The sequence below is a fragment of the Sorex araneus genome, chromosome 3 (genome assembly GCF_027595985.1).
Source record: "Sorex araneus isolate mSorAra2 chromosome 3, mSorAra2.pri, whole genome shotgun sequence".
NCBI classification, from domain to species: Eukaryota; Metazoa; Chordata; class Mammalia; order Eulipotyphla; family Soricidae; genus Sorex; species Sorex araneus.
Genome location: NC_073304.1, coordinates 62600917 through 62627993, shown reverse-complemented (window position 1 = coordinate 62627993; position 27077 = coordinate 62600917). Strand labels below are relative to the sequence as shown.

General features: G+C 40.1%; 1 protein-coding gene across 2 annotated transcripts; it reads right to left on the bottom strand.

The window, feature by feature from the left end:
- Positions 1-548: 548 nt before the first annotated feature.
- On the bottom strand, positions 549-26719 carry PPP2R3C (protein phosphatase 2 regulatory subunit B''gamma). Of its 2 annotated transcripts, XM_004612119.3 has the most exons (13): positions 26583-26719; positions 23399-23526; positions 22174-22278; positions 20308-20420; positions 18919-19016; positions 17493-17563; positions 13639-13771; positions 13129-13184; positions 12980-13055; positions 11650-11786; positions 8918-9055; positions 6144-6203; positions 549-4269 (listed from the first exon to the last, which is right to left on the bottom strand). In XM_004612119.3, exons 1-13 carry the CDS (start codon positions 26638-26640, stop codon positions 4081-4083), a joined length of 1362 nt encoding a protein of 453 aa, XP_004612176.1. In that variant the 5' UTR covers positions 26641-26719; the 3' UTR covers positions 549-4080. The 2 variants fall into 2 exon arrangements, with proteins under 2 accessions (XP_004612176.1, XP_054985863.1); XM_055129888.1 differs by lacking the exon at positions 8918-9055.
- Between the last annotated feature and the right edge of the window lie 358 nt (positions 26720-27077).

The following is a 27077-nucleotide window of genomic DNA, read 5'->3' as shown; positions in this document are numbered from 1 at the left end:
CACAGAATTCTCAAAAAAAAATCCTTAAATGGAGTTAGTTTTTCAGAATGTAACCCTTGATACTAATCAATGACAAATATGTTCTACTAATGCTTTTAATTGAAATACTAACTTGAGGGGCCAAAGAAATAGTATTGAAGGAACATCATCTGCCTTCACAGCTGATACTGGCACCCCTTATTATCCCCTGAGCTGCCAGGAGTGATACCTGAGTGCAGAATCAGGAGTAAGCCCTGAGCACCTCTGGGTATGGCCCCAAAACAAAAAGTAAATAAAATATTCAAGTGTATACTTACTGGAAGAAACATATCAAAACACTCTAACCCAGAAACAAAATAGCTCTAATGAATAGGAAAATCTAGAATCATATATGCGTGTATGTGTAAACTGGTCTGAAGATCAAAACATTTTAAAAAACTATCACTATCACTGTTCATCCCATTGCTCATTGATTTGCTTGAGCAGGCACAAAACAGTATAAATAATGAAATAGTGATTTTAAATCTCTCTTTCTCCCTCTCCCTCCTTCCCTCCCTCCCTCCCGCATGGCATATGGTTTGCCATGCAGTACAGGTACTGAAAGGTTATCATGTATATCATTTTATCACTTGACCTCTTTTCAGCACCCAGTTCTTACCCAAAGTGATCATTTCCAACTAACATTGTCATAGTGCTCTCTTCTCTGTCCTAACTACCCTCTCTTTACCCCACGTTGGCAAGTTTCCAGCTGTGGGCCCTTCAGTCCTCCTGGCCCGATTTGGATATAGTTTTAATACTGTTTCATACTATGTTTTTTTAATATAGTACAAATGATTGCAGTCATTCTATGTCTCTTCTCCTTCAGACTTATTTCACTCAGCATGATACTCCAATTCATGTATAATAAGCACATTTCATGGCTTCATTTTTCATAGTGGCTGCAATTTATTGCGTAGATTTACCACCATTTCTTTATCCAGTCATCTGTTCTCAGGCACTCAGTTTGTTTCGAGATTCTGGCTATTGTAAATAGTGCTGCAATTAAAATAGACATGCAGCTGGATTTTCTGCATTGTGTTTTGGGCCTCTAGGGCATATTCCCAGGAGTAGTATTCCCAGGGTCATATGGAAGCTCCATTTCTAGTATTAAGAAGAATGTCCATATTGTGTTCCACAAAGGCTGAACCAGTCAGCATTCCCACCAACAATGAATCAAAGTTCCTTTCTCCCTGCATCCATGCCAGCACTAGTTGTTCTTGTTCTTTTTGATGTATGCCAGTCTCTTTGGAGTGAGATATCATGTTGTTTTGATTTGCATCTTCCTGATTAGTGATGCAGAGCATTTTTCATATGCCTTTTGAACATTTTAATTTCTTCTTTGAAGAAATCTGTTCTTTTCCCTACTTTCTGATGGGTTTGGATGTGTGTGTGTGTGTTTGTGTAAAGTTCTACTAGTACCTTATATATCTTTGATATCAACCCCTTATCAGATGGGTGTTGAGTAATTTTTTCCCATTCTGTGGGCTGTCTTTATATCCTACTCACTATTTCTTTCAAGGTGTCACTGTTTCATGGGGATTTATTGTCCCATATGAATTCCAGATGTGTTTGATCTATTTCTTTGAAAAATGTCATGGGCATCCTTATAGGGACTGCATTGAATCTGTATGCTCAGGGAGTATTGTCACTTTGATGATGGTAATCTTCCCAGTCCATGAGAAGTGATGTATTTCCATTTCCTCATGTCCTCTTTTATTTCTTGAAGTAGTATTTTGTAGTTTTCTTTGCATAGATTCACCTCTTTAAGTTAAGTTTACTTTGAGGTACTTGATTTTCTGAGGATCAACTGTAACAGGATTTTTAAAATATCTTTCTTCTCTTTCATTATTTGTATATAGGAAAGCCATGAATTTTTGTGTATTGATTTTGTAACATGCCCTTTCCTATACAATTCTATTATTTCTAGCTTTTTTTTGTAGAGTTTTTAGGATTCTATAAATATATTATCTTCATCTGAAGATGTTGGAATGGGTTATCCTTGCTCCTCCCGCAGGGAGCTTAGGTTTATTGAGTTACTCACTCCCACAGCCAAATTCCATCAAGTGTTAATAATCCTATATTGCTTTTCTCTTTCCTTTATGTCATTTGCATGGCTTATTTAGCAATGTCCTTTTTTGTATAGACACAGGAAGACATTTCATGCTGTTTTGTAACAGAGTAAATTGACTCCAAAATATTTACTCCTGGGCATCCATATTTACTTAAGCATCAGTTGCCCTTAGTTCCTAGCACTCCAAAAGCAGGGTCCTGATGAAGGGACTGAGTGGACCTAGGGCAAGCTGTAAGCAACCCTGGCATCGAAAGGAGACAAGGTAGGTGCCGTAAGTGTAAGTGAAGAGTATAGTCACAGAACAAACTGTCATGACCCAAAAAGAAGTAACTGAATAAGAACCCTGCTGGGGTTAGGAAAGACTAGATGTGGTCTGGAATATATACTGAGATGTCCCCAGGAAGAGCCAACCTTTAAGCTTCTCTAATCTTGCTGCATTTAGTATTGTATCACGATGGTCTGTCTAGGATATGACTTGGAGTCTTTTTATTAGGGTCTTTTTTAGCTGGTAACCCTTCAGACTTCCTGGGTCTGGATGTCTTTGTTTTCCAGCTCTGGGAACTTTTCAGCAATGATGTCTTTGTTACTTCCTCATTGGGGTTGTTTTCCTGTCCCTCTGGGACTCTGATGATTCTTATTTGTTCCTCTTGAATTCATCCCAAAGTTCTCTTGTCTGCTATTGATTTACTTTCGGGTATTTTTCCTTCTTTTGTTGCGTTAAGGTTCTCTACATCATTTTCAAGGTCACTGATTGTCTTTAGCTGTTGTTACTTTACTGTTGAGGGCATCCATTGAGTTTTTCCTGTCACCTGCCAAATTTTTTAAGCAAACATTTTTCTGCTTGTAGTTTATTTCTGCGCTCATATACTCCTGTGTTTTATTGGATGTCCATTCCACTATTTCTCATTAAACATCACTACCATGTTTATTGAGCTCATTAAGCATTCTCACCATTCTATCTCTGGATTCTTTATCATTATGTGGGTGGATATTCCTTGTGGAGTCTTCAAGGCTCCTATCTTCATCCACTTCTCATGGTGGGGATCTGCTGTTTCCTTGTGGTGCCTCTGGTAGTTGGGAGGTGATTCTTTCCAATATGCTCTCAGTGTCCCACCCTCACTGCCAGGGAGGACTCTGGGGGAATTCCGTGGTTAGGGGTCTCTTTGTCAAAGCTAATTCCCTTCCAATTTGATTTTCTTGTGTGACTTGTAGAGCCTCTTGCTCTGATCAGGGAATGCATTCTTTGGCCAGAACTTACTGCTACTCTTTGATTAGGGTGTATTTTTTCTTGCACTCACTGCTACTTTTGTCAGATTTGGGGGAATGCTGATTGGAGAAAGGACTTAATAGGCTATTGGCCTAATGTGGTTGGGATAGCCAGGCCTGCCCTGGTGAAAGTTCAGTATAAAAAGTATAAGAAAGTTCAGTATAAGATGTGGATCTTATGGGATATGGACGGAAGATTAACTGGTGGAAGCTAATGTGGCTGCCTGCTGGGAAAACCACACCCACTGCTGGTTTGACCTGTGGGAGGAGCCAAGCACTAGCAGTGTTTAGGGTCAGTCATAGATGTACATTCAAATCCCATTTGTTTGTTGGAGGAAAATCCTAAAATCCTTTCATGCATAGCATTCACAAGGGAACCCTTTGAGGTACGTGCACTGAGAAAGTTTCTTCCTGCAGGATCCTCAAAATATTCTTAGTGACTTCATGTCAGAGCTATTCCATGAAAACTGTTATTTCTGAAGATTAAAGTGGACTCCTACTTTCACCAGGTCACACCTGTAGTATCAACTTACTACCTCTTAATTCAGCACTTAATCCTGGTAACTTTCAAAGAACCACAACCAAAATTTCAATCGTCAGAACATTTGCTGTGTTCTACAGGCACAGAAGTGTTTTATTTAAGTCTTTTCTAAGGATTGTGCACCAAAGGTTTTATATGCTACATTCAAGTTTATCTTAATGAATATAATCCAGTCTTTGAGAGATCATGTATCATCCAGGTCTGCTGAGTTCTCATTGTCATTTGCAACAAGGGCTTCTCTGTTCTCATAAGTCCAGAATCCATTCAGATCAATTAGAATGGTGGTAACTGTGTCCCCTTGATTGCTGTTAATTAAATCCTGAAGAGAAATTTTTAAAGGATCCTTTGGCTTTACCATGTCAAAGATTTCATCCTACAAGAAAAAAAAAAAAAAAACAGTGAAATATCTATTATCTATACGTATACAGTAAAATATGATATCTGATTTACTTTCTATCACCCAGCTATGTAAAATTCAGGGCTAGGACTGGAGCTTAAGAAAAATTTGATTATTTTTTTCTTTGCCATTTTATGGACAGGCATTTTTTTCTCTACTCATAATCATATGTGCTAGAAAATATGCAACAGTTATCCTCATTTTAGAGAGGAGTATTATATGTCCTCTCTAAATAGTAATATAGTTATATATAGGAGTAATATAGTAATATGAGTCAGTTGAATGCAAATAACAACTAGTTAGTGGCAAAAGTAGCTATGTTGTGGTTTTTTAGACCTGACAGTGTGTGGCCTAGAAACAGGGATCATTCCTGGCAGGCTCGGGGGACCATATGTGGCTCCAGGGGTCAAACCTGAGTTTGTAATCATCTCTGTACTATTGCTCTGGCCCCATTAATGTAGTATTCTATAAATAAATCTTAACTCCTTATACTTTTTTTTTTGTTGTAATTGATGGTAAAGCAAACGCTTCATTTAAGTGCTAACTCAGTTCAAGTTGAAAACTTTTAAATGCTTCAAAGCCAAGACAGCCAAAGGCTTCATTTCCAATATTAAATGTCAATATTGGGTAGGTAAGTAGGAGGGAGGTGGTCTTATTTTTTTTGGCTATACCCAACAGTGCTCAAGGGTCACTTCTGTTGGTGCTTAGGAAAGCAATAAGTGGTGCCAGAGATTGAACCCAGGTTGGCTGCATGCAAGGCAAGCGCCTTACCTGCTGTACTATGACTTTAGTCCCTGGGCAGGAGTGGGGGTGCCTGTATTAAAGAATAATCCAGAATAGTGCCAAAGTTTACTGGAATCAGTGGAAGAATCTATATTATAAAATGTAATATATGAATACTTTTAATAAGTTTGTATGTTCCATTTCTTTTTGGGGGTATGGGGACGGTTGGGCCATACCTGGTCACGCTTGGGGACAATTCCAAGCTCTATGTTCCAGGAACCATCACTGCCAGGGACTATATTGGGGTTGGCCACAAACAAGGCAAGTACCTTAATCCATGCACTAACTCCTGGCCCTAGTACACATAATCTAATCATTATAGTAAGAAGGCAAATTTCTATTTAAACATTTAAAATAATTTAGGCAAAGTGTACAAATTTTTTAATCTTGTATGCTTGTAAAACCATCCTTTCTAGATTGGTGGTAAAATTACACTTCCTAAATTGCCTGTTATACAGTTTCAAATTTATCTCATTCATATTAAACCAAAATAGCTTTTGCTCTTATGAAAGCTGGATGGGTTATTTCATTAAATTGAATATAATTAGTTTGAACTTGTTGACATTATACTAAATGTTTTCCATTAACTGGTGAAAATCTGATTACTAAAACTGCTGAATAGCAGCATATGCTTCAAATAGTGATAGACTTCATAGTGAATGACTGATTATTTCTTTAAATAATACAAAGCAAGCAAGCAGGCAATCTGAAGTACTCAAATTCAAACAGGTCTTGTTAAAGTATCAGTTTCCAGGGAGCTGGCTTAATGCACATGCTTTATGTGGTCCTCAGTGTTGCAAAGTTCCCCAGACAATGAGCCACAGGTAGCCCCTAAGCACCTCCTGGTATGGTTCCCAAACAAAACAAAACAAAACAAAACAAAACAAAAACATCAGTTTACAGGATATAATGATTCTCTTAATTTTCAAACAAAATGTATACTTACTGTGCTCATAAACTATATTCGCCCAATTAACAGCAACTACCTATCTTGGCTCAACGCTTTGTTAAATTAATTTTGTATAAAATTTTATTTAATATATAGGTAATAAGGTAAAAAAAGTAACCTTGACATCTTGAAATGAAACAGGATCTTGTCCATGGATTTTCATTAGTTCCTGTATAGCCTGCATTTGGCAGAAAAAAAACTGTAAATGAAAAGTAAAATACACGACAGCTCTATCCCTCTCTTCTGGTCCTAGTGGCCCTTTCCTGTTCTCCTTCCTTTTCTGTTGGATTACAAGCCTCATCCTTTCAACCATTCATTAATACTTTGCATTTTTTTGGCTTAGCTTCACATTCAGCAGAATCATAAGCCTGGATCTTTCCTGCCTATCCCTTAGACTACTGCTACTACTCAGATGGGCCTTTCATGTGACCTGTTACTCTATGAACAGCTGGGAACCTCCCTTCCCATCCTATATTTATGCTAAATAGTGCTACATTTTAACAACAAAAAATACTGGAAGGAAGACTGCAGTCCAGCTGGACTAATATTTTAGGTGTGAGTCATTCACTGAAAATGTTGTTTAAAATTTAGTGTATTGTCAAACCAAGGGCCAGCTTGGTTGCTGGTGCCACAGATCGCAATGTGTATAGGAGTCTTTGAAGCAGAGCGGCGTCTGTCAGCTACTGGAGCATTATACTTGTATGGTATGTTCTGGAGTACACTATCACTTGTTTCAGTACTTGGCATATGAATGTATGAAAATTTTAAGAATAATCCTGGGCTTGCAGGGCTCAACACTGGTAATTTGTTACATAAGCTACGTCTAATGTAACCAAGCCTAACTAAAGTTTGATTTTAATAAACACAGGCATGAAATATCTTTAGGTTGAGAAATTATTTTTCAAAAGTTTTATTTGCTTTCCTATGAACTGAATTTTCATTAAATAGGTCTTCTTAAAGAATCCTTATGTTAATAGGTTAGCATAATTTCAGATTAGCCATTGATTTAGCCTAAGAAACATTCAGATGTTTGTTTTCTATTTTTCTCTTTTTGGTTTTGGCCCATACCCAGTGATACTCCATGCTCTGCACTCAGAAATTATTCCTGGAAATGCTCATGGAACCATATAGGATGCTGGGGATTAAACATGGGTCATCCACGTGCAACGCAAACATCCTATCCAGTGTACTATTGCTCCAGTCCAATATTTAGTTTTTGGAAAAAAAACAAATTGCATCCTAATATTGAAATTTATTCTTTTGCTAAATTGTGAATTATGTATTATGTAAACTTGGAAAGCAGGAAAGTTGTTTTTAACATACCAAAACTTTTTTAAAAGTCTTCTAGAGGGGGCTGGAGTAATAGTATAGCACGTAGGGCGTTTGCCTTGCACATGGCCAACCCGGGTTCAATTCCCAGCATCCCATATGGTCCCCAGAGCACCGCCAGGAGTAATCCCCAGTGCAAAGCCAGGAATAAACCCTGTGCATCACCGAGTGTGACCCAAAAGGGAAAAAAAAAAGTCTTCTAGGGAAAAAATGGCTTATAATAAAAATATGAAAATGTTTTTACTATTAAATTTTTTTTTTCTACATTTGGGGCTGGAGTGATAGCACAGCGGGTAGGCCGTTTGCCTTGCATGCATCTGATCTGGGTTTGATTCCCAGCATCCCATATGTGGTCCCTCAAGCACGGCCAAGAGTAATTCCTGAGTGCATGAGCCAGTAGTAACCGCTGTGCATCGCTGGGTGTGTGGGTGTGACCCAAATATATATATATATATATATATATGTATGTATGTATTTTTCCCCCCTACGTTTAACCATAGTCTTTTGCACACTAGTTATTAGGGGCTGGGAGACAGGCTGCATGCAAAGCATGCAGGTCACACCCAGGTTTGATCCCTGGCAGCAATATCGCATGTTCCCAAGCACTGCAGAGTAATTCTGAGCAGTGAGCTGGGAATCAGCCTCCAAGAAACACTGGGTGTGGCCAAAGTAAAAAAAAAAAAATCACCAAGGAAGGATCTTAGAGATACAAAGAAGACAGATATTCCTGTTTGGGGGAGTGAGGCAGGGGTCAGGAATAGAGAGGTTTGGGGCCACAGTGGGTGGTGTTTGGAATCATCCCTGTAGGTGCTCAAGGAACAATATGTGGTGCTGGGCATAGAACCTGGGTCAGCCATATGCAAGGCAAGTGCCTCAATCCTTATGCTATCTTTCTGGACCAATATTCCTGATTTTATACTGCTGCATCTAGATATCTGTTGAGGTATTAACTTATTTTTTTTCTTTTTGGGTCATGCCCAGCAATGTACAGGGATTACTCCTGGCTCTGCACTCAGGAATTACTCCTGGCAGTGCTCAGAGGACCATATGGGATGCTGGGAATCGAACCCGGGTCAGCAAGGCAAACGCCCTACCCGCTGCCCTATCGCTCCAGCTCCTTAAGTTATTCTTAATAACCAACTAAGGCACAAAATAAGTAGTACTTCGGCAAATTTTACACTGAAAAGCAACACAATTCTGGCAGTTTAAAAATTATTTTCTAGGTATAGCAACTAGAAACATGAACAACTACCAAAGTCTACAAACAACAGTTTTGTGGAAAGGAACAAGCTTTTCTAAATCATTTAATAAAGCTCCTGTCATTTTCTTGATCATCAATAGCACAAATTTTGTATTGTGCCTTTATATTTCCAACACTAGTATTTCCAACACAAATTTTGTATTGTGCCTTTATATTTCCAACACGATGTTTATTTTACACATTGTTAGTATACCCTTTGTTAAATCTAAACATAAACTGGATAAAACTGTCACTGAATAAATAGTGTAAGAAAACGGTTTAATATATCCTAAGGCATGATAGATGACTTACATGAGACTTACCCTAAAGAAATAGTTAAGGGAAAAGACATTCAGATAACCTTTGTTCTCTATATCAAGCAATTTAAAAATATACTGAAGAGCTGCAGGTTCTTTTCGGTTTTCTAATGCAAGGACAAAATCCAGGTAGGTTTTATAATCCTACAGAAAAGAAAATGAAGCTTATTAGAGGCATTAGTTGAAATTAATGGAGTAGTGTTCTTTTTGTTTGTTTTTGTATTTGGGCCACACCTGGTTGTATCTAGGGGTTGTTTTTGGGAGTTCCTGTGCTCAGGGAAGCATGGAGCGCCAGGCACTGAACTCAGGCCTTCTCCTGGCAAAGTATGCACTCAGCCCCAACATTTCTCCAGCCTCCAAGTTGCACTTTTGCAATCAGAGGACTCATACATATAAGGAAAGTGCCGTACTTCAGAGCTACATGGTCTAGCTCTGTCCAGATGTTTTTCTTATTTGCCAGCAGTCATCAATGCTATAACCTGCTCACTGAGCACTGTAAACAGCTATGGGAGCTGAATCACAAAGCAGTTTCTGCCCCTGTCCCCCTTTCCATTGCAGCTGGCTTACAATGGGGTTACTTGACAGTGATGACTAGGGCTAGGAGATGGCTCACAGGGCTGCAGCACATCCTCTGTGCACATCCGTAGAGGCCTGTGTGGGATCCACAGAGCAGCATAGTCCCCAGCACCAATGGGGAACAATCCCCAAGCTGCCATAAAAACAACCTAATCAATTGAAATTATTTTTGTTAAGTGATAAAAGCCTAAAGCTTTATCAATTAATAAAATCTTTCAATTCTCTTCTGGCAATGTGACCATTTTTAAGCATTATGTTTAGAAAATATATCAGATCCCTAACAGTTTTGTTAGTTTTGGGACACACCTGCCAGTGCTCACATGTAGTGATGAGGATCAAGCCACAGTAGGCTACATGTAAGCCAAGTACCTTTAGACCTACACTGTCCCTCCAGCCTTGATAATATTTTTTTCCCTGTTTCTTTTTTGGGTCACATCCAGGGCTACTAGGGTTACTTCTGGCTCTGCAATCAGGAATTATTCCAGACGGTGCCCAACTGAACTATAAGAAATGCTAGGGATCGAACTCAGGTGGGCCCCACAAGCAGGCAAACACCCTATACTCTGTACTACTGCTCTGGCCTCTAGCCCCAATAAGTACCCCCACCAACTCCCCCCAGCCCCTAGCACACCCAGTTATGGTCAAGGGTATTCCTGGCTCGACATTCAGAAATTATTCGTGGCAGTGCACAGGGGATCATATGGGATACTGGGAATTAAAGCTGGGTTGGCCACATACAAAGCAAATGCCAGCCCCACTATATTAATGCTCCAATCCCTCTGATAGGTTTTTAATCCCATTGCTCATCTATTTGTTCGAGCGGGCACCAGTAACGTCTCTCATTGAGAGACTTATTGTTACTGTTTTTGGCATATCCAATATGCACGGGTAGCTTGCCAGGCTCTGCCGTGCGGGCGGGATACTCTCGGTAGCTTGCCGGGCTCTCCGAGAGGGGTGGAGGAATCAAACATGGGTTGGCCGCGTGAAAGGCGAACGCCCAACCACTGTGCTATCGCTCCAGCCCTTTTAGGTTTTTAATAGTAAAAATATTGATTTTGGGGGCCTAAAAGTAGGTTTTGCATGTAGGATGTTCAAGTTCAATCCCCAGAAACATGTAGTTCTCTGAACACTACCCAGAATGACTCCTGGCCACAGAACTAACACAGGTCACATATGTGACCATAGTCCCCAAAGCAAACATACAAAAATGAAAATAAAATACTATATTAGTGCTGAGATTAAAAAACAAAAGGGAATGTTAATTCTTAGCTACTAATATAGCAATTTATAGAATAGTATAACCTATTTCTTAAATTTAAATCATGGTACATATGGTATTATGTTTGACCTAGTAATTTAAATGAATAACTTAATAAATATGAAAACAGTCAACAGAAATTGTCAATTTTCAGGGTTTTTTTTTCTTTTAGTCATCTTCTCTAATAGGTGCACCGACAATAAAATTAACAAAATATTAAAGCTTTTTTGGAGTCCTTATGGAAAGCAATATTTTTAGGCAAGTTTACCTTAAGTTTAAAGGCTCCAAATATTAATTCTGTCAGTTCATATACTTTTTTGCTTTTAAGCCACACCCAGCCCTGTACTCAGGGCTTACTCCTCACTCTGCACTCTGGGATCACTTCTGGCAGGGGTCAGGGACCATATGTGATGTTAGGGATGGTACCAGGGTGAGCTGAGTACAAGGCAAGCGCCTTAAACCCTATACTTTTCCTTCCTTCCTTGCTTCCCTTCCTCCCTTCCTTCTTCCTTCAGCTAAATCATCTTGAGATACAGTCACAAAGTTGTTCATGATTAGATTTTGGTCATATAGTATTCTAACACCTCTCCCTTCACCAGTGTATATGTTTCCCACCACCAATCTCCCAAGTTTCCCCCTTCAAGCCCTCCCACCCCCAATCTTCTTCTAAGACAGAAACATCTCTCTGTCTGACTCTGTCTCTGTCTTTATTTCTTTCTTCCATTTTGGGAACTAGAGTTTACAATACAAGTACTGAAAAGTTATCATGTCTTATATTCTTTTTAAGATACTATTACATTTGAAAATAATTAAAGTAATGCTTTTAATGCCTCAAGAAAAGATTTTGTGGAAATTTGGGAGATTAGCCTTTAAAAATATTTAAAAAAAATATTTAAACTACTACCATTTCTCCATCGTAAGTGAGACACTCCTGGAAGACCCGGTCCAAGAAGACATTGGTCATGGTTGCTGTTCCGTAGCGAGAGAGCTCTTCTTTACTGAGCATGCCATTGTGATCCTTATCCAGATTCAAATACTGGCCTGGGGAAGAAAGGACAAAACAGACACTGCTGACCAAACAACAATTTTAGTTAAAAAATAAGTTAATTGACACTTCAAGATATTCTTCAATGTTTAGTCTGCAACTTTTGGAGAACTTTCTAGTTTGTACATTAGGGGGAGTGGGGGTGTCAACACAAAGCTTGAAATGCTGCATGCTAAAAGAGATTCAAGACTGCCAAATGAGCAAGGAGACAACCCTACACAATGATGTAGTAAAATTCAAGGGAAGGGTCAACCAGGCCAGAACCTGCTTTCAGAGCCCTGCAAGGAATAGCATTTCATCATAAAGTCTAGAAATGATGCTCAAAATGATGCTCCGAGTCAAGAAGGTTCAAATACTGACTAGGTTCCATTAAAGAGTAAGAGGGTGCAGTGACACAAAAAGTGCTAAAATCACTTGTACATAAACAAGTTTTGTAATCTAGAATAATCACTTTTTAATGGATCTATTTTTATTGACCTAGCACTGGTTTGTTTATGTGATTGTTTGCTTCCAAAGTGATTTTTCACATCTCAAGAGAAAGTTGTCATCCCACAAAAGCCATCAAAAGGACATCCCCTATCTACCTACCAAGACACACTACCCTAAAAAACACACCCCGGGGCTGGAGTGATAGCACAGCGGGTATCACTCCAGCCCCGGGGTGGATTGCCTTGCACATGGCTGACCAGCCGATCAGGGTTCAATTCCCAGCATCCCATATAGTCCCCCAAGCACCACCACGAGTTATTCCCGAGTGCAGAGCCAGGAGTAACCCCTGTGCATAGCCAGATGTGACCGAAAAAGCAAAAAAATAAATTAAATTAAATTAAAAACACACCCCTGATCATTTCAGCCCTCCCAAATGCAAAACATGTACTTCAGCCCTTTGAGTTATCTCTGGCCCCAGAAGTTTCCCCATTGATATTTCTTGGGGAAAGGAGACCTTGGGCCACACCCAATGGTGCTTGGGAGTCATTCCTGGCAGTGGTTGGGGGACCATATGGAGTGCAGAAGACTGATCCAGGATTGGCCACGTACAAGACAAATGCCTTAATTCCTGTGCCTCAATTCTAAACTCTGGTTTTAGAGTATGTTGATCTTAAGGTAAATTACCATATGTGTAAAACTGTCCTTTGACAATTAACTAAGGAAAGAAGAGTTGATATTTTATACTATGACAAAAACATACCATAAACTCTTAGGGCAGAAGGAGCAGAAAACCAATTTGTTTCTTGACTCTCTTTGGATAGTTCCTCATCCCTTAGCTAAATAAACAGAGACAAAATTAGAAGCTAGCAATTTTCAAGTGATATAATCAAGTAATTTAAAAATATTTACCTCTAACAGATCATCTAGAAAGCTGCATGCTAAAATATCTTGAATTTTGATCTTCCCTTTAAACATAAAAGAAACATAATTATAAAATTTCATTTTAAAAATAACTCAATTTTATGTAGATATTAATTTAGATGAGCAATCACATTTGTATTTTAAAATTCTCAAGCTTTTTCTGGAATCTATATAAACCTAGTACATAACCATAAGCAAAACATAAAAATTATATTAATATCAATGATGTTGGGAAAGTGATGTTTTGTTTTGGGCCATACCCAATGATACTCAGGGGCTATTCCTTGCTCTACACTCAGGAATTATTCCTGGCAGCACACAAGGGATCATAAGGGATGCCAAGGATTAAACCTGGGTCAGCTTCTTGCAAGGCAAGTGCCCTACCTGCTGCACTACTGCTCTGGACCCAGAAAATGACATTTTTAAGATTTCCCATTAGTTACTGAGATTTAAAAACAACAATAGCCTCACAATTTCTAAGGAAAGATTCTTTTTTACCTGTTCTTAGAGGGTCTAAAAAAAAGAAGAACTTCCTAACAGCCGTACAAACATAAAAGGAATAAAAAGATTTTTCCAATCCATCTAATTGTGGCAAAGTGGGAATAAGTTCCAATATGTAGTTTTCTAAGTCCTGAAAGAACAAAACAGAGTAAAGCCATGAGGGTTAAACAATGTTGTATCTTCATCAGTAGCAAATAATTTCAATCCTAAGTATTATTCAGTATTAATACTATTTAAATGAGTAAATAAGCCATAACTATGGTAGGATTGGATTTATATTAAATTTTTATTCTACTTTTTAACTTAAATTTTAACATTTTTGAATAGGTAATATAGTCTACATAACTTGAAATTCAATGGACCCCTAAAGTTTTTCCCTGAGAAGTCTTCCTCCCACTCATACTTTCTCTCAGCAAAAGTAACCTGTATTTATCAGTTTGTAATGTTCCCAGAGGTAAGTGGTGCACACACAAGTAAATACCTTTTGTCTAGTTCTCTTGCTCTTTTTATAAAAGACATGGCAGGATATCCATGCATATTCTTGCTTTTAGCATGTAACAATATATTCGCCGTCAGTTCATATTGGCTCAAAATAGAACTACTCTTGTAAAATAGCTATACATGACTGTATTCATTGTATGATACATCATCATTTATTTAATCATTCTTCTATTGAAGGACATGGAAGTTGCTTCTTTCTCTTTTGCCACACTAAGAATGAGGCTGCATAGGAGAGCTACAGTAAACTCACAGGACACAACAGGAGAGTGAAGATTTTTGAGGGTAACAGCAACATCTGGTGGACTCTGCCTGTCAGCTGTCGCTCTGAGTTACAGCCATGAGTTCAAAAGTGTTCCTATTTCTAACATTAGGTTAAAATATTTTCCTTCTGATGCCATCAATCTTTCCAGGAAACAAAGAGCCAATCTGCATTTCTCTAATTACATTTGAATATTTAAGTGACTAATAATGCCCAAACCCCAACCCTTTCTCCCTATACAACTAAGAACTCTACAACTAACTCTAGAAAAAAAGACTCCATGTTTAGGAAAATCCTGAGCTAAAGAAACATATCTTTGTAATTTAGATACCAACAACACTTACAAGATGCACAGTCACTTGGGACTAGAATTCTTTATTGAATTGCTAAAAGCAATTAAAGAATTTATTCTTTAATGAAACTAGAATTCTTTTTTTTTTAAAGATTTAATTCTTTTATTTTCGTTTGCATGCATAAAAAAAACTAGGAAAATATATCTCATGTTCAGTACACAGTTTTCAACAAAGAACTTTGGAGGATACAGTGAATTTATTTAATTTCTGTTTTGTTTTTATACCAGACCTGAATGTGCTCAGGACATACTCCCGGCTCTGTGCTCAGAGATCACTCCTGGTGGGGCTCAGGGGCCATACATGGTATTGAAGCTTAAACTGGAGTCAGGTGCAAGTGCCTTGGCTTTGTGCTATATCTCAGGCTCAGTGCATTTGTTTCTTAACTATCTATCAACAACATCTCAGCATTCCTCCTCTTTTCCTCTACAAACAATTTATTCTTTATTTTTTTTATTTAAATTTATTTGTTTTTAATTAGTGAATCACCGTGAGGGTACAGTTACAGATGTATACACTTTTGTGCTTATGCTTCCTTCATACAAAGTTCGGGAACCCATCCCTTCACCAGTGCCCATTCTCCACCACCAGTAAACCCATCCCTCCCACCCTCCCCAATCCCATCTCCCCCCACCCCACCCTGCCACTGTGGCAGGGCATTCCCTTCTGTTCTCTCTCTCTAATTAGCTGTTGTGGTTTGCAATAAAGGTGTTGAGTGGCCACTGTGCTCAGTTTCTAACCCTCATTCAGCCCGCAATTCCCTTCCCCCACATGGCCTTCGATTGCATTAAAGTTGGTGATCCCTTCTCTGAGTTGCCCTTTCCCCAGAATGTGAGGCCAGCCTCCAAGCCATGGAGTCAACCTCCTGGTACTTATTTCTACAATTCTTGGGTGTTAGTCTCCCACTCTGTTATTCTATATACCATAGATGTGTGCAATCTTTCTATGTCTGTCTCTCTCTTTCTGACTCATTTCACTCAGCATGAAACTTTTCATGCCGGTCCACTTAAATACAAAATTCATGACCTCCTTTTTTCTAACAGCTGCATAGTATTCCATTGTATAGATGTACCAAAGTTTCCTCAACCAGTCATCCGTTCTAGGGCATTCGGGTTTTTTCCTGATTCTGGCTATTGTAAACAGTGCTGCGATGAACATACATGTGCAGATGTCATTTTGATTATACTTTTTTGCCTCTCTGGGATATATTCCCAGCAGTGGTATTGCTGGGTCAAATGGGAGCTCAATATCTAATTTTTTGAGAATCGTCCATATTGTTTTCTAGAAGGGCCGAACCAGTCAGCATTCCCACCAGCAGTGTAGAAGGGTCCCTTTCTCCCCACATCCTCTCCAACAGCGGTTGCTTTTGTTCTTTTGGATGTGTGCTAGTCTCTGTGGTGTGAGGTGGTATCTCATGGTTGTTTTGATCTGCATCTCTCTGATGATTGAAACTAGAATTCTTTATTGATAACTTGATCTGACTCTCTTATGACACGATACAAAAGAAATGATTCTCTTAGTAATACCTTACAATCCAAACCCACAGCAGGAATACAGTCACGTTATACAATTTTCTCTGAAACTGGGGGAAATTCTGGGGCTGGAAAATGGTGCGGTGATAAGGCATGCACCTGGCCCAGCTCTGCTTCCTGGCACACGGTCTCCCAAGAATCACCGGGTACAGCTCTGGAGGCTCCCACCACTGCTCAGGTGGCTCAGAAATCTTTGGTACCACAGAGCCTGAGCAGCACTATGGCCTCAGCCCCTTGCATAAAATCACAGGCCCAGCTGGCCAAGAATTTCTGGGGGGCACCTCTGGGTCTCCTGAGCACTGCTTAAAAAGGGAATAATCCTGGACAGTTTAAAATAGTCATGTAGAAGCCAAGAGATAATACAGTGGGGAGGGATATTTTGCCTTGCATGCAGCCAACCCGGGTTCAATCCCTAGCATCCCATGTGGTCCATGGAGCACTGACAGGAGCAATTCCTAAGTGCAGAGCCAAGAGTAACCCCTGAGCCTTGCCAGGTGTGACCCAAAAAGCAAATAAATAAATAAATTTAAAACAAAAATAGTCATGTACTGGAAACACTCATGAATAACCAAAAGTTTTCACTACTTCGATTATTTTTAATCCTATTAAATTATACTTCTAAGAAATAATTTGAATATATAAATTCCCAATTTTCTATATTTCAAACAAAATAAATAAAAATGACATTCTTTCATCTTTAAAAGACCTGAAGGATGAAGAGAAAGAATTTAAAAGGGAATTTTTGTGATCAATATATGCTTTAAGAATATTTTGTTCAAGTTTATTTGTAGAAACAAAATCAACGTAAGAATCATCTATAATCCCCACAGCTGCTGATAACTACCCTGGTTGGTTTTTCAGGGTATGGGGGGTAGGGGGTTGAGCCACACCTGGGTGCCAGGGATCAAACCTGGGTTGACCATATGTAAAGCAAGTGCCCTACCCATTATACTAACCCTCTGGCCATATTTTCACCATGTTGGTAGTTGTGAAAGTAGGTTACTACTGCGCCAGGAAAACAGTGCATAGCACTGGAACTCATGCTAACATTCAATCCTCTTCACCTATGGCCTCCTGAACACTGCCAGTACTAACAGGGAGGCCCTGATCGAGCCAGCACCACTGAACCCACGCACCAAACCATCTGATCATCTGGTCAACTACTGCTGGTATGGCCCCTACAGATAAATAAAGCAGATTAATACTCACTGATTCCCGAAGGTACCCTTGTCCAGCAACATCATATAAACTGAGTCCTATTCTTGTTTGATGAAGCCACACTTTAAATAAAATGAACAAATCAAGTTTAATTTTAAGATCTATCATATGAACAAAGGGAAATAAAAGTGAAATTACAGGGACAAGCTAATCTAACTTTATAAATCTATTTCTTCTCATATAACCTCTTAACTAACCCCCAAATTTTTCAGAACAAAATATGCCTAAAATTAATGGGAGACTTTGACAAGTCTATTATACTTAAGCATAAATAAAAATCATACCTTTGGGAATATTGTTTGCTACCTATTCAAACTTGGAGTTGTGCCAAAATGGGACATTGAGTGCAACTATGTCTTCAGTGAAGTTGCATTTATTCTACTGAGACTAATTACAGCAACCAAAGTTAGTTAAAGATGTTACTCATAGGACTTTAGAAATCACTATGGAACTTAAAGAAATAACAGTTCAACTGTTTAATAAAAACTCCTTGAATTGGATGCTATCATTGTGAGTCTGAAACTAAACTCTCAGGCAACTAACCTACAATATATTGATGAAATACAGTTATCAGTGAGGAAACTTAATTTAAACCACCAGACATCATTTCAGATTTTGATGTATTTACTTAGCTATTGTCTTTTTTAAAAATGGTAATTAACTCATATTATGGTAGAAAATCTCAGTTCTATTAAGTTTCAGGAAAGAATTAAAACAGGAAACAAATCTTGGTTAGAAGACAAGAGTGAGATAACATGGCGTTTGTCCTTGTAGTCTTGCCGCAGGGAACTTAGTTTACCTTAAAGCAATGTCCTTTCTGTATGAGCACAGTAAGAGATATATCAGACTTAAAGTTTGGTTCTTCCTGAGGACATTCACTATATATTCCAGACCACAGTCCTCAGGCCAGGTTAGTCTTCCTAACCCCAGCAGGATTCTAGTCTTGTCGTTACTTTTGGATCATGACAGCATTTGTCTATGACCATGCTCTCAACTTATAGTTGAGTATTGTGGCGCTTTGGCCTGGCCCATTTCGATGCCAGGGTAGTTCACAGCTTGCCCTGGATCCATTCCGTTCCTCGTTGGGACCCTGCTTTTGGGGTGCTAGGAACTAAGGGCAACTGAGTTGAGAAAGCAGATGCCCGGGAGCAAATATTATTGGAGTCAATTGGCTCCCAAGTTACAAAAGCATAACATTAACTGTCTTCCTGTGTCCATACAGAAAGGACATTGCTTTAAGATAAACTAAGTTCCCTGTGGCAAGGCTAATTGGACAAACCCCATGCTATCCTACAGACAAGAAACTCTGCTATTCAAACTTACTGAAAAATTTACTGGAAAAGATACTGTAAAATCAGGGGCCCAATATCTACTTGATTTACACAGAGGACTTTGAGCACAATGAAAAAGAACTTACCCTTTCTCATGACATAATTAAAGAACTGCATAATAGATATTCTTCCATAAGAATCTGTATGAAGGAGTTTAGCAAAAACTTTTGCTGTGAAAAACTGCCTAGAAAGGAAATAAATGTGAAAATAATTTAATATAAAAATAACTTCTATATTAGCAAAGAATAGAATAAATTCAAGTAATTTTTTTAAATCACTAAAAATAAAAAGGGTGCATAGAGAAGCTGGAGAGACAAAACAGCAGGTAGTATGCTTGTCTTGCACGTGGTCAACCTGGGTTCAATCCCAGCATTCCATTTGATCTCTGGAACCCCACCAGGAATAATCCCTGAGTGTAGAGCCAGGGTAAGCTCTGAGCACAGTCAGATGTGACCCCAAAACAAAAACAAAATAGGGGCCGGAGTGATAGCACAGCGGGTAGGGCGTTTGCCTTGCACGCGGCCGACCCGGGTTCGATCCCCGGCATCCCATATGGTCCCCCAAGCACTGCCAGGGGTAATTCCTGAGTGCAAAGCCAGGAGTAACCCCTGAGCATCGCCGGGTGTGACCCAAAAGGCAAAAAAATAAAAAAATAATAAAAAAATTTAAAAAATAAAGGCGGGAGACGAGGGTGATCGAGAGAGAGAGAACAGGGGTTAAGGCACTTGCCTTGCATGCAACCAACCATGGCTGATCCCTCGCACTGCAAATGATTTCCCAAGTACCTCCAGGAATGAGCACAGAGTCCAGAACAGCCCCAAGCTCTGCTGCATCAGGCTCAAAAACATCCCCATCCCATCCCCAAGGAAAGTAAATGATCTGTGGTTCTAACCTTCAAGTGTTTTAAATCATGTACATTCTATTGCTTGCAGGATACCTAAAGTGTTCCAAATGGAGGTCAGGGAAACAGCTTAAGCGGAAGAGCAAATGCTTTGTATATAAGGCCCTCATTTCAATCCTTGGCATCATGTGGGTCATCAAGCACTACTAAGTATAGCCCTGGTGGCCTCTGAGTACTGTCAGGGTGGCCCTGGTGGCCACAGCATTCTATGTGGGGCCTGAGCACTGAACTTTAGAATCAAGCATTACTGGGATTGTCCCTTAGCCTCCTAAGAACTGCCAGGGTGGTCCTTAGGCAGGACTTGTGAATAAAGACTAAACAAACTATTATTTCTTTTAGTGAATCCATGAGTATAATTTCTTGACCATAATTTTATTGAGTCAGATATGTAGCTCTGTGGTAGAGCTACATGCTTTGTACGTGTGAGACCCTGGGTTCACTTGTAACTTAAATTGACTCAAGCTGCCATGCCACTGTCTTAAATTTTCATTAATATCTATGTAGAACATTGAAAATGCTTTTAAAAATGGACAAAAAGGTTTTAACAAAGATATTTGTTAAATATAATACTTACTTGCATTTTGATCCAGCTTTTTCACCAACTTTCAAAAAACTTTCATAATTAATCATTGATTCTTCTCCAATCATAGGTGGTGTCTGGTGCTTATCCAGCAAAAACCATAAGTTCTTAGAAGAATTGAAGTGTTAAAAGAGAACAAATATTTTAAATATAAGTATATTCTTTCCATTAAAATGATCCTGTAATAGAGGCTGGAGGAATAACACAGCGGGTAGGGCGTTTGCCTTGCATACGGCCGACCCAGGTTCGAATCCCAGCATCCCATATGGTACCCTGAGTCAGGAGTAACCCCTGTGCATCGTCAGGTATGACCCAAAAAGCAAAAAAAAAAAAAAAAAAAAAGATCCTGTAGTAGCAGAGGATCTTGCAGTAACTATAATACTCATCATAATATTAAAATGAATCTATCCCTTTTATTCTTTGATTAGTAATAACATAATAAAAATAGCTAGTGAATATTAAGTGCCTACTAAATTGTTAAGTTTTCATATAAACTATCTCCTCAATTAATATAATTATATGATATAGATAAAGCTACCCCAGCTTTACAAATGAGAAATGAAACATGGAAATGTTAACTCCATCATCCAAGATCATAAAGTGAGGCTGGCATTTAAACCCCCATTGTCTGACCTGAAAGCAGTAGTTCTAAACTTTTGCCTTGACTCTTTTTTTGCAGTCCTTCTTTCTTTTAATTCTTTTTTTAAATTTTATTGAATCACTGTGAGATAGTTACAAGCTTTCATGTTTGGGTTACAATTTCACAATGATCAAACACCCATCCCTCCACCCTCCACCAGTGCACGTTCCCTACCACCAAAATCCCCAGTATACCCTGCCTTTCCCACCCTCCCCCTGCCTCTATGGTAGGCAATATTCCCCATACTCTCTACTTTTGGGCATTATGGCTTGCAACACAGACACTGAGAGGTCATCATGTTTGGTCCATTATCTACTTTCGGCATGCATCTCCCATCCCAACTGGTTCTTCCAGCCATCATTTTCTTAGTGATCCCTTCTCTATTCCATCTGCCTTCTCCCCTCCGCTCATGAAGCAGACTTCCAGCTATGGGGCAATCCTCCTGGCCCTTGTATCTACATCCTTGGGTGTCAGCCTCATGTGATGTTATTCTATACTCCACAAATGAGTGCAGTCCTTCTATGTCTGTCCCTCTCCTTCTGACTCATTTCACTTAGCATGATACTCTCCATGTCTATCCATTTATAAGCAAATATCATGACTTCATCTCTCCTAACAGCTGCATAGTATTCCATTGTGTCGATGTTCCAAAGTTTCTTTAACCAGTTATCTGTTCTAGGGCACTTGGGTTGTTTCCAGATTTTGGCTATTGTGAACAGTGCTGCAATGAACATATAGGTACAGATGTCATTTCTACTGTGCTTTCATGCATCCTCGGGATATATTCCCAGAAGTGGTATTGCGGGGCCATATGGAAGCTCAATTTCTAGTTTTTGAAGGACTGTCTATGTTGTTTTCCAGAAAGGCTGGACCAGTTGGCATTCCCTCCAACAGTGAAATATTGTCCCTTTTTCCCCACATCCACACCAGCACTGGTTGCTTTTGTTCTTTTGAATGTGTGCCAGTCTCTGTGGTATGAGAGGATATCTCATTGTTATTTTGATTTGCATCTCCCTGATGACTAGTGATGTGGAGCATTTTTTCATGTGCCTTTTGGTCATTTGTATTTCTTTTTTGAGGAAACTTAGGCCAGTCTAAGCTCTAAGCTGGTTCTGGTGGCTACCAGTGTTTCCAATGTGGTACAGAGAATAGCTCCTGAATGACTGAAGTACAAATAAGAAACAGCTAACATCCAAAGCCACCTTACATTCCATTCTTACCTGTAATTCTTCATTGTCTAACAGCTCTCTGCTTTTCCTTTGCAGAAAGACAGCTCGGGACTCCTCTCTCAATTTTTGTAGTAAAACTTCATCTTCAGCTGGCAGCTGGAAATACATTGTACGGTTAATTTCTACATGTAAATACTAGTCTATAGCTACGTATGTCATTGCCTCAAATTAATTTTTCTATTTCAATTTTGCTTAAAAAGTTCATTGGACAAAAAATACTTTGGGGGCACTAAAGAGATAGTGCAATGCGCTGAATGCAGAGTCTGCATAGGGAAAGCCCAGGTTCAATCTTCACAACATATGGTCCCTGGCAATACCAGGAGCTTCCCCTGAGCACTGCTGGGTGTGGTCCTAAAACCAAATAAACCTGCCCCTCCCCATCAAGAAACACTGTAGGGCTCGGTACTTTGCTCAGGTGAGGGATTACTTGTTTAGGTCATGAATTCAATCCCCCTCTACCACATGGTACTCCCGGCACTGCTAAGAGGGGTCCTGGTAGGCAAGAACACTTTCAGGCCCACATCATTGAGGAGTACACCATCCCCCCTTCAAAAATAAGTCAAAGGTAAAAGGGTAACTTGTCCAATACACTTGTCTCAAAGAAAAGTCTGACAACTTGACCCAGCAGAATACTGCACTGCACTGTAGCACTGTCGTCCCGTTGTTCATTGATTGGCTTGAGCGGGCACCAGCAACGTCTCCATTGTGAGACTTGTTACTGTTTTTGGCCTATCGAATATGCCATGGGTAGCTTGCCAGGCTCTGCCCTGAACAGAATACTAATATCTGTAATGAAAATCAGAAAGAAAAAAGACCTATCATTTGAAGTCAGGGGGATAGCAGCTTTGTGCTCTTAAACCAATTTTGAGAGATCTCTGGCAACATTTGTCTGTACTTTGGCGTCACTCCTGGCTCTATGCTCTGGGATTTGCTCCTGGTGGTGCTCAGGAAGCCATCCAGTGCTGGGGACCAAACCTGGGCCTCTTGCATGCAAAGCAGGTGCTCAGTTTGTTGAGCTATTTCTCGAGCCCTCTTAAAAAAATGTATGTAAGACCTCAAGATTTTATTAGGTCCAAAATAATGACCAAATAAATGAGAACAAAGAAATACGTAAACGCTAAGAATTCTTAATTTGTTTATAAGACATAAAATTCTGATCCCATTAAAAATTTCATTTTATAAACTCTGTGAGATAATTTGGCTTGCTACTACTTACCCTATAATAAAACCGGGGAATGGTCTTATAGAATTCATTTGTGTTTTTTCCACCTCCTTTCCATTCAGAGTAGTACCTAGTAAATAAATCCATTTCTTCATCTTTCAATTCTTGCTCACTTTTCTTTTCTGGTAACAAAATAAATTAAGAGGAGAAGCACTTTTAATATCAAATGTTTACTTGGGTCTGGATACTTTAGTTTAAACATCAATATTAACTTTCCTTAAATACCAAGAATGCACTGAAAAAGGCTCCCATCTTAAACCATATCTCTGTTATCTCTGCACTTCCTTTAGCAATGTAATTGACTCTTTTCAAGTTCTTCCTCTCTTATAGATCTTAGGCACATTCTTAATTCAACCACAAGTATCGACAAAGCACATGCTGTTTTATACAGAGCACCGTCATAGACACTGGGCTCGAGTTTATTTAAAAAAATAAAAAAAGGTACAGCCCTTGACCTCGTGGGGTTTCTGCCTCCTAGTCACATTCCTGTGCCTACTGCCAAACTTTTCCATCTGCTGCTGACCCTTCCGGGCGCTATCACCTTTCCTTCTACCTGCTCATTGGGTTTTAGCTCATTCAACCATCCTGCCACTTGTGGGCTACAGTATCTAGTGCATCCTGCTCTTCACCTCCAATGACGAGCCAGTATATTCTGCATCTAATTTCTTTTTGGCCCATGATTTATTGACAAACTGGATGTGGGCACTGGAGGAAGACAGCTGTCATAGACATCTCTGAAAGTATTGGTGACCCTCAGTTGTGGAGATCAAATCCAGAGCCTCTCACATACAGGTCAAGTGCTCTATTTTGAGCTATGTTCCCATCTGCCCCATAGGGACTGACCTGAGTTGGTGGGACCTCCATCCAATTTCTTTGTTCTTTATTTTATTTTATTTTATTTAATTACTGCTAATTTCTAAGAGAGATAAAATTGAGTGGAAAAAAAAAGCCGCAGTTCAGTTGGGAGACTTTAAGGCTAACGTATGTATTAGATACAAGAGGCAATGTCAAGTAGGCAACTGGATATATAAATCTGACACTCAAGAATGAGGTTTAAGTTAGAGATATAAATTTAGGAGACAATAGAAAATATAGTGTTTAAACCCAGTAAGACTATAATTTCACTATAAATATGAATATAAGCAGTATAAGCTCAACAAAGAGTTAATCTTGGCATTCCAATGGTAACTTGTTAAGAAGGGGGAAGCAAAAGACAGAAAGGATAACTAGCAAAGCAGGAAGAAAATTAAGACGGTGTTACCCAGAAACAGAGAAAAAGCATGAAGAAAGAGAGTGAAATAATTACATCTCTTGGTATAGACTACTGGCCAGGCAAATAAAATAAAAACTAAAAATTGCTCCCTGGAGCATAATGTACATCAGGTCTACAACAGGGTGCTCCAACCACCAGTCTATGGACGGACGCTGGCCTGCAGGTGTACAGTTTGAAACCCACTGATCTATCACTTTGGTTGTGATAGAAAACTGCTAGTATGTGGACAGGTATGCAGCCCAGGTGGTGACCAGCAGTTGTGAAAAGATTCAAGAATGCTGATCTACAAGATCCCCTGACAAATAGGACTTGGAGACAAGTATAGATGTAACCAGATGTAACACTTTAACAAGTGTTGCTGTAAAGGGATCAGAGAAAGGAGGCGTAGCTAGAGGTGGACATGGAGGACAGTTTCTCTTAAGATGAGAGAAATACCACCCTGTTCATATGATGATGACAATGGCTAAGAAAAGCTGATAACTCAGGAGATGACAAATGTGGGAACAGGAGGGAAAGTGGTTCCCAACACGCTTGGAAGGAAATAGCCTGAACAACTGTACAGCCTACTGGATATATCATTTGACTTTCATCTCCATACAAAGCATGGGTCAAGGAGTTTTTGTCTGTCTCACTTGGCTGCTGTAAGCCTAGAACAGTACTTGGCAGTACCTAACTGAAATTCAAAGAAGTGGGTTTAAAGAGTGAAGGTGGGGCCGGAGTGATAGTACAGCAGGTAGGGTGTTTACCTTGTTGACCCAGGTTTGATCCTTGGCATCTCATATGGTCCCCCAAGCACCACCAGGAGTAATTCCTGAGTGCAGAGCCAGGAGTAACCTCTGAGCATCGCTCTGGGTGACACCAAAAAAGCTAAAGAAAGGAGTGAAGGTGAGGAGAAAGCAGGAGATGACACCCAGGGTTCCATCTCCACTCCATGTTCCTCCCTGAACACCCATAGCAACAAGTCCGGTGTAGCTGCTGAGCACTGCTGGGTGTGGCACATAAATTGGGGAAAAGGGTGTGTGTGTGGGGGGGGGGAATGAGAAATCACAAGAACAGGTAACTTTTTGCATAAGTTTTCCCTTGAGGGGTGCAGAGAAATGTAACAAGTCAAAAGGGAATGTGAGAGCAAATGATTATTCATTAAAGTAGAGCTTTACAGCTGTCAGAGCTGATGGATATGATCCAGGAGAAAAGGAAAATCGAATGAAGAGGCTGAGGGAGAATACAGTGGGCAATATTAGGTAAGGGCTGTCTTAAACAGGTGAGGGGCTGACAGAAATGGTAAACTGGAACAGATAAGCCTCTTGCTTCTACTTTTTCAAGTATATTCAGATGTTTGACAGTGGGAGATTAGTAACAGATAGGACATAGGGCTGGAAAGTCGGGAGACATGCAGAATTGCCTTAAAGTGTAGGGCAGTGATTGCCTCGGAAAATAGAGTGTCAGTGAACGACTGAAAAACCCACGGTAGGCTGCTGGGCATGAATTTCACTGAGACCATGCACCGTGATTCCGTTTTTCCTCCTGTTACTTGAACTGCATTTCGCGCGCAGGAAGGAGACAACTGATTATGAGATCTGAAATGGTTAAGGAGGGACCCGCAAAGAGACTCAGAAGACGGCGGGATCAATGGATTCCAGGTCCTGGCAGGGAGGGAGAACCGTGAGAGGGGGGCTCTCAGTTCCTCTGCATAGTCTAGCTCAAGATCGCGGAGGCACGCTTCGGGAGAAGCTTTTGATCTCTCCCCAGGCTAGAAAAGGCGAACCCACTCTCCACTCCGCCTCCTTTGTCCGGAGAGGTTTTAAGAGTGGACGCGGCTCCAGGGACCAGTCCTTCCCCTTCTGTCCCCACCTCTCGGGGCGTTCAAGGCTGGACGTCTCCGCGGGCGGCCCCTCCCCAACTCACTCTTTAGGTCGGTGTTGGGCGTCGCTAGCCGCTGGCGAAGGATTTCTTTCCAGTCCATAGCTGACTCCCGCGCTGCGGCGCCAACATTTGCTCTTTGGACGAGCTGCGGTTCCAGCCCCCAGCGGCGCAGACGTCAAACCCCGCCCAACCGCGTAAAGGTTAGGAAAGCCCCGCGGCCGCCATCTTGGAAGAGGGCGGAAGTCGGTTAAGGAGGGGCAACACCATTAACTAGCGCCATGGAGGCAAGACGACGATCGAGCTAACGGGAGTGGGGGGAAAGCTGATGTGAATGAGATAGGAAAAATAATTCTCCTTTGGAAAGCTCCCCTACTTCAGCAACTCCGATTTTAAAGCCGCGCTTTTACGGCTTCATCTTGGGCCAGAACGCATGCGCACCACGTGACCCAGGACGTCATTCGCGTTTGAAGCTCGGAATAAAACGTTTTTCTTTCACTATTTCCTTGTATGACCCCTTGTGGCTATTTGGAGTCACTA

Coding starts and splice junctions, on each gene's coding strand:
- PPP2R3C (XM_004612119.3), bottom strand. CDS start 26,640: ATGGACTGGAAAGAAATCCTTCGCCAGCGGCTAGCGACGCCCAACACC. Junction 17,564..18,918: donor TAATTATGTCATGAGAAAGG/GTAAGTTCTTTT, acceptor TTTTATTTAAAG/TGTGGCTTCATCAAACAAGA. Junction 13,772..17,492: donor AAGGGTACCTTCGGGAATCA/GTGAGTATTAAT, acceptor TTGTTCTTTCAG/GACTTAGAAAACTACATATT.